General features: G+C 39.0%; 1 protein-coding gene across 1 annotated transcript; it reads left to right on the top strand.

The window, feature by feature from the left end:
- Positions 1-683: 683 nt before the first annotated feature.
- pudp (pseudouridine 5'-phosphatase) lies at positions 684-15,384 on the top strand. The gene is made up of 4 exons (XM_088369401.1): positions 684-792; positions 1,892-2,110; positions 3,705-3,934; positions 13,932-15,384. Exons 1-4 carry the CDS (start codon positions 723-725, stop codon positions 14,106-14,108), a joined length of 696 nt encoding a protein of 231 aa, XP_088225527.1. The 5' UTR covers positions 684-722; the 3' UTR covers positions 14,109-15,384.
- Positions 15,385-15,724: the final 340 nt, after the last annotated feature.

The following is a 15,724-nucleotide window of genomic DNA, read 5'->3' as shown; positions in this document are numbered from 1 at the left end:
AAAAATAAGGCTTACTCATGTGTCTTAGTCCAGATCATTGTCTTTAATGTGTCTCAGTCCAGATCAATGTCTTTAGTACCGTCTTATTCCTGTACCTCACTATTTACATAAAAGGAGATTTTTCTTATCCAACTGTTGGCAATTTATGTTGAAGAGCCACAAATCAGCATTTTGTGCACAGCTTTTATTTATATTGTTTCCACAAAAATAGTTTCATGTGACCTCAGCAAGTATTAAATTAAATAGATTTTCCTCCTTTTGATAAATGTATCATCGCTTATATTTATAGTTCAGTTAAGATATTTCCACTGCATATATTAGATATATTTCAGTTGCAGTGAAAACACAACTCGTTTGTGAAAGCATTTAACTTGTGTGTGAGAACATTTCAGTTGTGTGTGAGAGAACACGAAATTTCACTAGTGTGTGTGAGAACATTTCACGTGTGTGAATAGAAACATTTCAGTTGTGTGTATGAGAATACACCATTTCTATTGTGCGTATAAAAGCATTTCACTTGGAAGTGTGTGAGGTATATACTATAGTTGTGAATGTATTTTGAATGTGTGTGAATGGTAACTCTGAATTATGTCCCTAACACCCTCTCATACATAAACAGGTGTGTCATTGTAGATTTCGCTGAATATATTTTGGCCCATCTGAGTTGCCGTATTTACGCTTAGTTCGTGCCGTACTCCAACACGGAAGTCAGAGGTTCAACCATGTCGGTGACAGGCAGCGACTACAAACGTGTGAGCCATGTCATATTCGACATGGATGGATTGTTATTAGGTACCCTGCAAAACCCGTTCACACACGAAGTATTTGTGTTACTTTAGCCATCACGCGAAGGCTATAATAATACGGTAATGCAGTATTAGAAGTACAGTAATCCCTCGTTTATCGCGGATAATAGGTTCGTAAAACCACCCGCGATAAGCGAAATCCGCGAAGTATGGTCACCAACAAGAAGTACTGGTACTATGCAAATTCGCGATCGTGCTAATACGCGAAAACGGACTTCTAAAGGAATGTAAACGAACATTTGGAGCAGTACTGCATTATTCTAAGGGTTAGACACGTTTCCTCAATTTAGAAGTTTTATTTGGACTTTTAAATGTTTTTTTAATTTGGAAAAAAAATCCGCTATGTAGTGAAACTGCGATAAATAAAACTCGAAGAAGCGAGGTCTCACTGTACTATGTCCATCCCATATGAGTGACAACATTTTGCAGCTTTTTGATGACTTAAAACAAATGAGGTTACTCTAAATACTGGCTCAGTTCAGTAGTAATGTTTTTATAAAGTTGCATATAAAATTTCATTTCCCTTGTGTAAACACAGGTTGTTTTGTGATGTTCAAGCTTTTGTGAATGTATATGCACTAAAAGTGTATGTGCATTTTTAGAGAACCCGTTAAAATGTTTGTGTGATCATTGTTCTTAGCATTGTGTTATGATTATCATTATGATTTACATGTAGCATTGGATAGCATTGGGCTGGAAACTCCTAATCACAATTTGGTTAATTTCATATATATATATATATATATATATATATATATATATATATATATATATATATATATATATATATATATATATATATATATTTTTTTTTTTTTTCCAAATCTACTGTATATGCTTTTGGTCAGTCCACATATAGTATGGGTAATATTTATTTTTTATTTATTTACAAAGTTTTGACCTATCCAAAGTGTTGAAAAATGAATATCCCTCTTTGATGATGCAATGTTATTAATGATTGAACAAACAACTGTTTTTGTGATCGCCTGAAAAGTGAAGTATTCATAAGCAATGTACTTGTTTAGTTATATTTTTCATGTATTTAGTTCAAAGTGTGTAATTTTCTGTTCATGCTGTCATTTCAGACACCGAGCGACTGTACACGGTGTCCTTCCAGGCAGTGTGTGACCGCTTTGGAAAGGAATACACATGGGGAGTGAAGTCCAAAGTTATGGGTGCAAAAGCTTTGGATGCAGCGCAAACAATCAGAGACACTCTGGAGCTTCCTATGACGGCAGAGGAACTCCTTACTGAAACCAGAGAAATACAGGAAAGGATATTTCCTTCAGCCAAACTCATGCCAGGTTTGCATAGTCTCCCCCCTCAGTTTTTCACATTGTTTGCGTGATCACACATGTTGGCTTGTCACTTCCGTAGGAAAGATTTTCAATATAATTTATAGTTGCAATGATTAATTGACAAGTAATGGATTATCAAATAATTTGCTAATTATTTTTCATGATCAAATTATTGTTTAGAGAATAAAAAAAAAACATCTGCTTTTTCTTTTGAAATGGCAATCAACATTTTTGCCGATTTTCTTTTTACATGTTATTCACCAATTCAGTAACCAAATCATAAACATGTTTTAGTGCATTTTCTGTACTGTCTATTTGAAGAAATGTTAATTTTTCGAATAATGGAATGTAAATGAAAATATGTAGTTTAAAATCTGATTAATCGATTTGTCAACAAAATAACCATTACATTAATGAAATAAACTGTTAGTTGCAACACTAATGTATGTTAATAAAATCAAAGAGTATCAAAACCATAGAACCCCTCCCCTCTACACACACATTTCATGCTTAGTTTTCCCTAACACTGAGAGAGGATTAGGCTTTTGTCAATGTCAAAAATGCAAAGTACAGTCTTGTGAACTCTGCGGGTTTAGTCTTGGTAAGAGCATATTGCCTAAGAACTTGTCTATTATATATTGTACTAAGAAATTGCTTTGTAATTGGAGCGGCTGGCTATGTACTGTGCAAACTTCCCTCCTGGCTCTGAATTAGTTTGTTTTTTCGAACCCTGGCTATTTATGGTGTATCCATTCTAAAGCATAAACCTAATTCTTTAAGATGATAAAAGGAAGAAAAAACATTTTATAAACGCAAGACTGCCGTCATTTTGATCCCAGCACGATATTTTCAATATCCTTTATAGATACACGGTCTTAACATAAAACAAAAATATATATAGTGCAATAATGGCGACTTTGTTTCTATGGAGATTGCCTGGTGTTTTTTGTCTTGCGCTTTCTGCCACCCCCAGCCCTGCTATCATTAGCCTTTACTTTCCCAGCCATGCTAAATAAAGTTTCCTTGCATGAAAGGTCTAAGTTTATACAAGATGTACTGTACACACCGGGGTGCTTACTGAGCCAAGCTCCAAAATGAGTGGAACAGTATGTGAACAAACGAGAGCGCGGCGTGAGAGTCAGTGAGACAAGGCCAACGCTAGATGAACTATGTGCAAATGAAACAGTGGTGCTCGGCGGGGTTGTGGCAAAAAAGGGGAACTACTAAGTGCTGATATGTACAGTATGATGTGACACGCGCTTAATAATATGAACTTGCAAAGCATTTTGGGACATTCATAGACACAAGTCAGCCTCTTCTCGTGTCTACGAATGTTCATAAATCGAACATTTGTAATTTGAATTCTACCTATTCTTCTTAATCCGCTTAAATCTTTTTTCAGGGATCAGATGCCATTGATGTTTGCATTATTCGTGTTCATACCCACCGCCTAACAGAATGACTTTGAGTGTTGCATCAAAATAATTTTTTGGGTCAAATTTTCTGGCATTTCATCAATGTCACTAATACATTCCTTCACTCGGAAAGTAATACTGCATGCAATGATGAGGTTGAGTGAAATGACTTTTGCCTTGTACAGGTGTGGAGAGGCTGGTGAACCATTTGAAGAAGCATGGTATCCCTATCGCCGTAGCCACCAGCTCAGCAAGTACGACGTTCAAGTTGAAGACAAGCCAGCACAAAGATTTCTTTGCTATGTTCAACCACATTGTCCGGGGAGATGACCCTGAGGTGAAGAATTCCAAACCCCAGCCTGACTCCTTCCTGGTCTGTGCCAGCAGATTCAAGCCCCCGGCTTCTCCAGATACCGTAAGCATATATCTTCCAATATTTACTCATCAAATGATAATGTTTTGGGAATTTAACCCATGCAAGGTCACAGGCCTTGTTTGTATTTTGAGAAATGGGTGAGAAATTGCAGGAATGATACGACTATATACAGTACATGTTATGGATAATGATGCTTTAAAGAATTTTGGCCAGCTGAGGTGTTTTACCGAAGGTAAGAATGTACGGTGAGTGTGCCTGCATCAAACGAATGAATCCTTCGGGAAGGAAGAAGTTACTTATGTAAGACAGGGCTGCGGAACAAAACAGAATGCAGATTGGTCGTCTATGGAACCGCAGTGATTTTTCACAAGCTGTTGAGGACAGCTTTTTTTTTTTTTTTTCCCCAATTTAATAGGGGCTTACTTATTTATTTTATTTTTTTACACAGAAATGTTACTTTAGCACAAATGCTATATAACATTATTTTTATTATGTATTAAGCTGTTTGCTGTAACTTTTGTCACGCTCTCGTTTACTGTCACCATAATCTGTTCAATGTCGGAATACTATTTTCTTTTTAAGACTATTTTCTTGTATACAATTCTCAAACACAAAAGGATGTGTCAGAGAGAATGTGGTGATAGCCTTGCTGGGGCAAGGTAGGTTATGATGGCCACTTGCTAACTGGTACACAGTGAGGGATAAAAGCAATAACAGTTTAAAAATACCGAAGGCATCGTTATGCTCGGTTGTAAAGAGCTGAATGTCCTACAAACACTGAGCCAAATGACAGCAACGCTTATGTCACCGTGTACGCAATAAAATCAATGAGAATTAAATCACAAAACGACCTACATATAATCTACAAAAAAATTGAGTTAGTTGAAGAACAGCTAAGATATTTATTATCGTAAGTGTACATTACAAAAGTAAATAGACTGATATCAGACAAAAAAAGATGCACAATATGAAAATTGTAAATTAAAGGAATAAACCCTTCACTCCTATTTTGAGACTTGCTGTTGTACTCCCAATGATACTATATAGCCATGCAAATCTCAGGTCGTTTTGTCAGACTTCAGAGCTCTTGTTTTAATACACTGCTATTCGAGCAGCTGAGCTCCTCCACCATTATTAACCTTCTAAGGTGAAGGGTACATCGACTGTTAACAACTTTAACCTACTTAGATTTAAGCATGATTGTTAGGTATTACTGATAATGTTGATAGTAATTTAGAAATTTAGTTAATGACATATGCTGGGGCGCTCATGTCATTAACTACATTTATAAATGTGCTAATGTGCTGGAAGGAAATTAGAGTCATGTTAAACAGCGGTGCTTTGAGATACGAGTTCAATTTTCTCTGTGACAAACCATGTTTTTTCCTCGAAACACTCGTATCTCAGATCACATTTTCCCAACTGAAAATGAAATTGCTTTCATCTGTTCCATGCATTACAGGGGGGTATAATAAATAATTCAATAAGGGAAAAAATGCATTCTATAATGTTTTACAATACTTTATAAAGACACACAGTAATGATGTAATTAAACAGAATTCAAATCAGTAATGTTTTGTGTCACATTGCATCAATTATAAATGGTGCCTCTTCTGATGTGTCAGACAGGCAGACGCATTGAGGTGTTATTATGAATCCTACTTGAGCTGCTGCGCTTTTTTATTTGATAACCCTAAACTGGTAGGAAAAAATGCACAAAAGATACACTACCAATAATTTGAAAAGATAAAACGATTAAAATTGGTTTTCAAAATGATGACGGCTCAGTTGTTGGGGACCCCTGATGCTAAGCATCTGATGCACTTAAAAAATGCTATACTCATAAAAATGAATTCAAAGTCAACTGGGATAGGCTGCTGAATGAGTACAAATTATCGTTGAAAATTAATAGATAAGTGTTTTTGTTGTTTCAGCGGCAAACATTTGCTTACTCTTGTAAGAAAATTAAGAAATGTTTAAAACATTTGCACAATTACCTGCACTTAATTACCTTGAAGGTTGGATATTACAACAATTGCTGAATTATTCATACACTCCACACATACAATAATTAATCTCAATGGGAATATTTATCTGACACTGGGATTAATTTAAAGTCTGACAGTATTGCAAAATAGATGGTGTTTTCCTTCAGAGCTTCCCCTTTATTTTAAGGGTGATACGAGTCCTTGAGTAATTTGAGTTCCTCAATTCAAAAAAAAGGTTGCTTTTTTTTCTGCCTTGTGTACCCATTTATTTGGTGTGCTCCATTGATAACACCAGTGAAGCCAGCCACCACAACTCATGTTCTTGAAAATATTTCGACTCCAATGTGGTGAGCAGGCCAGAGATGAGCTTTCTACCCTATTTTGCTGACTCGTTCTCCGTCCTTGACCTGGGCACCCATCCGTCATCGTTCCTACGTCTTCATTCGTAAAATAATTGTTGCTCTATCCTTGTCCGTCTTCATCAGTTTACATGCAGTCAGTATTCGGGCAAAGCGCAGGCACTATTTTCTCTTCTATACTCATAATTGTTCATTAACCAACAGGGGGGGATACTTTTATCCAAATATTTGATTATTTGATAGAATTTCCAGTAGTTCATCCCAATATGAAATTATTTAATAGCTACAGTCTTATTTAGCTTTAAATTGAAATTCAGCTGACGCCACAAATGTGTTCCATTTGCAGTCTATTTTATTTCTTATATTACTTCTTGTTCACAAAAGAAAAAAGACTGTATTGTGCCAATAATGAACTTGCAAGGTGTAAAATTCCAACCTCACGCAAAACTGGTGTGAATGACCATACTAAAGGACACAAGTGTGTGTGTTGGTCTGCGCTAACAAAAGGCTGAATTAATCAGTGGCCAGCAGTGCCCCTTGTGTCTACTGTTAGTGCATGGACTGTAAAACACCTGATTCAGCTCTATCGGTCACTTAGAAGATGCATGACTTGGGTTCATGGGCTGGTTAAGATATATTTTCAGAAACTGGCTTCAGTAAGAGGGAAGCGGGGGATTCTACTTGACTTCCAGTGATCTCTCTTTAGTCATCAAATACTATTGAAGACTGTATGGGGAAAGAGTGACATACTGTTGATTACTGTATAGGGAAAGCGTGACATTGAGCACAACTCAAATTATATTCGATTGATCGCCAAGGGCAACATCGTGTTAAGCTCGTGTTAAGGAAAAGATGATGGCATTCTTCTCATATCATCCTGACATTTGTGGTCTCATCAAGGAGGTAAATTTGGCAGGTCAACGCTCACAGCCCTTCTTCAGTCAGGATTTCTTCCAACTAATAGGTCTGCCTGTGACACCGCACACCCGATTCTTTTTTATCTGCAGCCAGCTTTGGTTTGAGCTGGCATTTTTCTTGATGAGATATGAAACCGCAGCTCGGAGGGGGGATTCGACAGCGTGTTCACTGGAATAATAAATGATGATGCGTCAGTAAGCGTGAGTGAGCAAATGCAGGGCGGCTTCCGTTGTTCTGTTGCTCAATCTTCCGGTTTCCTTTTGGTTCACTCAACTACCAGCAGATGAAAATAAGTGAAGTATGTGAAACGTCCTAATCGCCCGTTTTCAGTTTTTTCTCGCACTTTCCATTTGTAGTTTTGTAATCTTGTTTTAGGGAATTCATATCAAGAAAACTAGTCATTGTTTTGTTAGTATTTTGTCAAATTGTATCGCAACAACCCAAGAGTATGAGAGTAGCTCTCATTCAGTCTGAACGTGCAGCCACAGGTGATCAACTCATTCAATGGGAGTTGTAATTTAAAATCACATGTATTCAATATTCCAGACGCAGTAATAAATTTTTGCTCCTTTTATTTAATATATATTTAAATGTATTCATCTCATCAAACATTCCTTACTTTATTGTCCGTTGCCATTTCTTCCGTCGTTTATTCGGAAACACTTCCATAGCCGAAATGCGCATTCTCCTTTTTTGATTGGTTTCAAAATTGCCTCCGCTTCAAGCGGAAAGAGGCCAAATTTAGGTCCTTTTTTGAATTTGTAGAATTTCAGTGCAGGTTTATAATTGCAACTCTTGAAAATTTGAATTTAAATGGGTGGATGGAAAGCCACCGAGTGTGATTTCATGTATGCAAAAAGGAAACAGGTGCAGCACAAAGAACCTCACCCAACCCCCAAGCCACATTTCTCATCGAGTCCTGCACCTCAATGCCCTCACAGATGACTAACGTTGTGTAAGCGCTGCTTCCTCAGAGAAAGAACAGAAAAATAGGAAAAAAGGTGCACTCTCTTTCTCTCAGAACTCAAACAGCGTTGATAATGAGCCAGGAGCTTTTACCATAGGTGCACTTGGACGTCTGAGTAAGATTAATGAAACATAATAGCAAGTTCACACTTAGACCGACACAGAGCGGAGCAAACTGGTTCTGGTCCTGTCATTAATCAAAAAGGCATTACCACTGGGAACACTGTTCTAATCTAGCTGTACAAGTCACGTACAATTAGGACAAGAACTTTACTTTCTGAATGACAAATTGGCCCATTATTGCTAGGCAAACCATATTCGCCAATACACACCTGCACTAGGGTAACGCAAACGGTTCGGAGGCAATGTTAAAATGTAAGCCAAATCCATTAGATAAAGGGCAACTAAGGCCTTAAAATTTCCAAACACGAATATGTGCTAGCACTTGGCAAAAACGTGTTGCTTTGAGTCATATTGAGTTTGTGGTAAAATCATAAAATCCATGTAAAAAGGAGCAACATGTTTGGCAAGATTTACTGCATAAGTCACAGAAAGAATGCATTTCTTTGAAAGAAGTAATAGCAACACTGAGTCATAAATTAAATAACATGCTGCCTGATAGTGACTCTGGGCGACTTGTGTGCATGTGAGTGCAGTAAATATTGAATGGAACTGTGTCTTTTGGAAATACAGCGAATAGTGTTGTAATGAACCCAGAACTTAGAGCCGTATGAACACAGCCCTAAAAGGCTGCCGCGTTGTTTTGAAAAGCTTCCGTGGAAATAATCAAAAGGGCCTGACTGGCTCACTATTTTTTTTCCCTGCAATGCCCTAAAATATTCAAGAATTGTGTCTTTGAAATAAGCTCAGACAAAATATTATATGTGAATGGAAAAGTGAAACTCCCAGCGTTCCCCTCATCTGGCACCAGTTAGTGTTCTTCTATTTTGAAGAGGTCTGACGCAAGTAGGCCATATTATACAAGTAAAACGAAACATGTTTAGCAAATATCATTACAAATTACATTGATCTAATTGAATTTATTTTGAGAACATACAAACAACAGGTTGGACCAATGGCCTGTACATTCCATAAAATACAAAACCCTAAAATGAATGAAAAATGAGATATCATAGATGGTAAAAACCAAGAACAGCAAACTCAATTGTAATAAATTGGAACTGACAATTCTTATGTATGGTTGGTGAAAGTCAATTTGATGAGATGAAGCAGCATTGCAGGTGGACACCTCGAGGGAAAGTGGTTCTCCTTGAGACAGAATCCTCCACAGGAACTGTGATGGCCTCACTTGGGTTGGGAGAGGCCAAAATCCAAATGTTAGGCAGTGTGAGAGAATCGTTGCAGTCTAACAGAGGTGTAAAACAAAATGTCAGAGTGTAGAAATAAGTTTTGAGATTTTAACATTTGTACATAGGGACATACTCTAATTTCCATGGGTAGTCCATTGCAGAGTACTGAATAGAGTTAGTCTTTATTCAGTAGACCCTGCCAACATTTTTTTTTAGCTCTCTGAGTCACTAAATGACCAACAGATGCTGAGCGTAATGCTCAAGATGGACTATAAGGCACAATTAGGTCAACATGATAGAAATGTGGTAAGACAAGTAATACGATATGGCTCGCAGAACCTTCAAGTCAGGTTGACCAAGGAGTCGATCGGTAGCGAATAAAAGGGTAATTTGATCAAACAGTTTTGTTCTATAAAGTGCTGCTGCTGCTGCTGCCGCTGTATTTTGTACAAATTGCGAGCTCGTCATACTAGAGATGGGAAGATCAGAAAGACTTGTCACGGATGGAATGGAGCCGGGACAACCAAATGCAGCTTGGACCAGGGTTTATTGAGGGAAAAGGGACTTGGAAGGGAGGATGAAGGGGAACAGACAAACCTAACATGACATCCTGACACAGGGACTAAACTAACTGAAACCGAGAGACAAGAACAAAAGAACAAGAGATGAGAATAACTGAACAGAAAGAGAAGGAGACAAGACTAGAGACTGGAGACGAGAACAATCTGACTGGGAGTCACACGCAGACAGGACTTAAATACGCGACAGGTAACGAGTCGAATTCCTCGTTTGGCATGGACAAACTTGGCCAATAAAAGCTCATTGATTGATTGATTGATCGACTGAGAGGCAGTTGACTGATTACATAGATTGTGAGTAGACACAGGAGGGGAAAGGAACGTACACAGAGACGTAGACAGAAACCATGGCAACATAGACACACAAAAATGAACGGAGACAGGTCGTGACAATAATAGCCAAGGCATCACATAACAAATGAAGTCATTTGTCTCTGCGTCACCCATGTGCTGTCTTTGTGATGGTACCAAGAGGAGGGAGAAACAGTTTTCATAATTTTCTTGATATGCAGTTGAAGGGAGAAAGTTGAGCAAAAATAACAGCCAGATTTTTGTCTGTCACTTGCCCCTAGTTTGTTTGAAGCTTGGCAGACTTGAGCCTTGTTTGTGATTTGCGTATCATGACATAGTCCCGACTCTGGTAGAAACTATTTGCTCCCTTTTTATTGAGCCCTTCATTAACACTAGCGACTATTTGTGGTCTCTGCAGAGCGACAGAGAACAGCGATGGTGAAATGTTAGACACCCCTTGCGTAAGCCTACCCCCTTGGCTTCAAGATCATTTAAGGAATTTTGCGGACAATCTGTCACTGCCACTTACTCACCCGCCGCTGCTCAAGGTACACACTTGACGCACGTAATGTTTTCTTCAGTCTCGAACAGAACGACAGAACGGTGATTTATGTGCGTTAAGGCAGATGTAGGCGTCAGCTTATTAACTAACGTTTCACAGTTTGACAGCCGTGCGATCGTGGAGTCAATAATAGCGATATTTTCTGCACCGATGAGCATGGCCGTTTTAGCAGCATTTGTGTTTGGAATATTGACAGCAGTACAACATCATTTATGTAAGATTCGGAACTTACTTCATACTGATAGGTGAAAAATTCAAGGAGTTTGAATGCTTTTGCAAGCCTCTGTTTATAGCATCGCCCACATACAGCGTTGCTCTGCCAATAATTGGCGTCTCTCTGTGTGAAGATCTCTTTTTGCAAAATTCGGACCACATGAATCTGCATGTCAAAGAGCTGCAGTGGTGTGGGATGTACAGATCCAAGCTCCAGATCCACAAATCACTGCAACTATTCCAAGCCACAGATGACATCAGAGCAAAATCTATTTGTGTTATTTACTTAATCATGAAAACAATTCAGCTTCCGTCCACAAAATTGCGTCATTTGTGCCAGCCATTTCACATGTGATTGCTTTGGCTATCCGGGTCACGACAACGTAAGTAAGACTCTTGGTAAAAGATGGATCAATGCATATTATCGGTTGAAAAGCTCTAGCATAACCTAACACGAATAGTTTGTCATAAGAATGACAGAAATTTCAACCAACATTGTCAGTTCTCCAGAAAATAGAATTTCAGCCAGTTATTGGATTCACACCTGCACATTGCTGAGACATTTCTTGGAGTTGGCCACCAAATTTGCACGAAGCTCTAGAGAGCTTTTGGCTCACCCCATTTTGCTGAAATCTCTAAATCCTTCAAGTTTCTCAGCTGCCGCTTAGAAACATCAGCTCGCTTCGCACGTTTTGTGCAGGCTTTTGTTCTGTAGACTGTCCGGCCCACATCAAGAGTGTGCTCCTTCTTGACCCATGACTTTTTTGCCCTTGGAGTTATGTCATGCATCATTTTTATGCTGGAAATCACACGTCCGACCCAAAGAATTGACAGTACATTGCTCTATTTGTTGTTTCCTCAATGCAATGATATCACTCTGTACCCTTCGCAGCAAAAAAAGCCCAAAACATAATGTTTCCAGTCCTCCATGCTTTAGTACGAAGACGCTGTTCTTTGGCTCATACTCTGTTTTTAATTTTCCGCACGCGGTGGGTCAAATCATTGACAAAATAGTTCAACTTTGCTCTCACCTCATCACAACACTTTCTCCCAAGCCTTCTGAGTTTATTTATAATGCACAGCGGCAAACATCAGACAAGGGCTTCACATTCTTTCCCGGACAGGGAGAATCGTGGGCACATTCCATCTTTGTGGACTCCAGCACCCCTGCGACCGTTGTGAGGATAAGTGGTTCGGAGGATGAGTGAATGAATGAATGAATGAATGAATGAATAATCAGACAATTTATTGGTTATCAGAATTTTACTCAGCCAGATATCCAAAAAGCATCGGCCTTTATGTCAATAATAGCAACTAATGGTATTCATTTATCTGAAGACAACGATCGTATTAATTATCTTATAATATTTAGGAAACAGATAAGTAAATACCAATATGCAGTGTTCACATTTTCAAATGATCACTACGACGACATTCCTGGGAAATAACAATTGTTCTATCACTGGTGAGCTATTTTTAGAACAGGCCCACGCCACCAGCTACTGATGTGGTTTTTGGGGCTACCGTGAGCACCACATTGGTAAGCCCCGCTTTATTTTTTTTTCCCCCTCCCGCTTAATACTAGACTGCCCCAAATAGAAAGTAAACTACACTAGTGGACACTTTAATCTATCTGATAGGCATGCTTTGGTCCGTGGGGGGAAGGACGAGCACCTGGAGGAGGCTCACACAGACCCGTTTTGCATAAACATAAGAGTAATATATGCAGGAGGATCGTTACACGAGTATCTATATGAAATGGGCCGTGGTTCTGTTAGATAGCTGACCAAAATATGTCAATAATTCCTAAAAGCAAGTGGCTTGGTTCCTGGAAAAAGTGTATTCAAAGATCAAGCAAACCAAATTTGGTCATATCTGTGCTACGACTTTGACCTTAGTTGAAGGAACATGGATCAACTATGAAAGCAAGGCTTTTGGCTTAGCTTTTGCTGCAATGCAGTTTGATACAGCAACCACGTTATTGTGAACGTCAAACTGTCCCAAACCACATTGACTTTTAATAAGCACGTACGTTCAAGCTTCCTTCCCCTAGTAGCAACGCCAGTGCAAAATCCAGTGCTTTTTACAGGGCTTTGTTCCAGAACCACACTATGTGTCAAGGTGATGCAGATTATTCTTTATTTATCTCATTCATGCTTGGAAACCTTCACCTTTGGAGAGGTGATACCCCAACAACTGTATTTGGCAAATGAAAACCCGGACGCCTACGACCTGTTGGAAAATCTGTTAATAAAAGCTGCAAACCTTTGCAGGTTGTATCTAGTTACAAAAATCAATGAATGATAACGCTAGTATTCACAAAGATCATGCCCCACCTTGTTCTGGTTGATAACGAGCAAAAAGTGTTGGTAATGATAATGATGTGTTTTTGACAACATGCCTATTGCAGGCACGGACGGCGTCGTTCCACCAGTCGGCTCCAGTAATATGCAGTAAATCTCATTCAACTCTTAAAAAGCATACATTTAAAACTTCATTTTAAAAGCTTCTGAGAGTTTTGGCCAACCGTTTTAACGTCTGAGTCATGGCTCTCGAAATGCCCACGATGTCTCTGATGAGTTTTTGTGCAGTGTATAAAAATGTAAACAAAGCTAACGGAGTAGGGCTGGTGGGGGCACCTTCCTTCAAATTGCACTTTTAATGGCTAGACCGCCTCCCCTAGGTCAAGCGCGCTCCTGCGAGAAATGTCAAGCTCATCAGATTGGAAATGCAAACGGTGCCTCTGTGTGCTATTTGCCTGCATTTGTTTTTGCTCTCAGCTCTGGCGTCTGCCTAATAAACTTGTGGAATAGTATCATTTTGTTGCCCTCCATCTTGTCACCCCACACAGTGCTTGGTATTCGAGGATGCTCCCAACGGTGTGAGGGCGGCCTTGGCTGCGGGGATGCAGGTGGTGATGGTCCCCGATGAGAACTTGGACCCAGCTTTGACTCAAGAGGCTACACTGAAGCTTAAGAGCATGGAGGAATTTGAACCGCAGCTGTTTGGCTTACCGGCATTTATCTGATGTTATTGTAAAGCTTGGCGGTTTGGCACTATCGGTTTTATTTTAGCTCCTATTTTAAGGAAATGTTTCAAAGCTCTAATGTCATTGGGAGTACAATATCTCATTGGGAGTACAATATGACACCTAGATATTGTACTCCCAATGACTTTAGCCCCAAACGTCTCAGACTCGAGGTCGTCAGTTATTTACGCATCCATTCCTAAACTTATTTTGTCATAAAGACATTAGACATAACTACCGTATTTTCCGCACTATTAGGCGCACTTAAAAACTTAAAATTTACTCAAAAAACCACAGTGGACCTTATAATGCAGAGCACCTTATATATGAATCAATTGATGAATTTGTTGATCCATACTGGTGGTACACAGCGCTCTGCCAAAATGTTTCAGTACGTTTTAGGACGACTAGTAAATTACAAGGTCGCACTGCTTCCCAGCGTTACGGCAACCGTGGTCAGGGGGCGTCACTGAATAGCTGTTGTACCCGCGAGGCTATTTCATTCCAAAATAGGCTGTTCGGTTAATGTTTTCGAGTACGTTCACGGATCAATATGCAACGGAATCCTAAATAAGCAGCACCGATGTGTTAATTCAGTCTTTAGTCGTTTCAGATCACTTTTATGGGAGAAAGTTTGACAAATGTGATTGTTTACTTTGCTGAGGCTCATGGGAGTATGCGAGCTGAGGCTCATGGGAGTATGCGAGCTGACGCTCATGGGAGTTTGCGGGTGGCTAATGCTATAATGATAGCTACTATACGCACGATGCTATTTAATTTCAAAATAGGCTGCTCTGTTAATGTTTTGAGTAAATTTACGGATCGATATGGAAGGAACATAAGTAATCAGTACCAATGTGTTCGATGGAACTTTAGTCAGTTCCGATTGCTTTTATGGGAGATAGTTTGAGAAACGTGATTGTTTACAGAGGGCTCATTGGTTATTGGCTAGTGGATGCATACCGCAACCTTAGTCAACCTCAGTTTGTTGCACTATAGCTTCTATTTTATGCGCCTTTTAATCCGGTGAGCCCTATATATGAAACCATTTCTAAAATAAAAAAATCAATGAGGGTGCGCCTTATAATCCAGTGCACTTTATGGTGCGAAAAATAACCTTTTACTCTGATAGCTAAGCCAAATCCTTGAATCAGACATTATTGTTGAAAGTTTCCTTTCTTTAAAAAGAAATGCTTGTATACAACTAGTTGGGACTCTGAAGTTTCTGTCAAGTGTGATCACCTATGAAATGCCAAATTAAACCAAGCCAACCTCATGTGTGCTACTTATTTCAGAAAATGTGTCTGTGAACAAACAGTTCTTAATTGATGTCATGGCATTGTCGATTTATACATAATTCCACCCACACCGACTTATTCTGGCTATTCTGACAGTTGACCAGCATTCATTCATAGTTCAGCCAAAGGTAAGCAGATCGGCAATGAATTTTTTGGATGCACTTAATAGCTAAGAGCTTCTAAGGTAGCTTCTGATAGGCAGCACGTGCATTACTTGTGTGATGAAATTGTCAATGGCAAGGGCTATTTGTATTTTGTGATGTATGCATTGGATGCTTCGAGAAATTGGCAAGTGTAAATTGGCGGCTGTGTGATGAA

This window comes from Syngnathus floridae, chromosome 2, assembly GCF_059516105.1.
Source record: "Syngnathus floridae isolate MCC-2025c chromosome 2, RoL_Sflo_1.0, whole genome shotgun sequence".
In the NCBI taxonomy this organism is placed as follows: domain Eukaryota; kingdom Metazoa; phylum Chordata; class Actinopteri; order Syngnathiformes; family Syngnathidae; genus Syngnathus; species Syngnathus floridae.
Note: the sequence above shows the minus strand (reverse complement) of the source record. Positions and strands in the feature narration are given on the sequence as shown.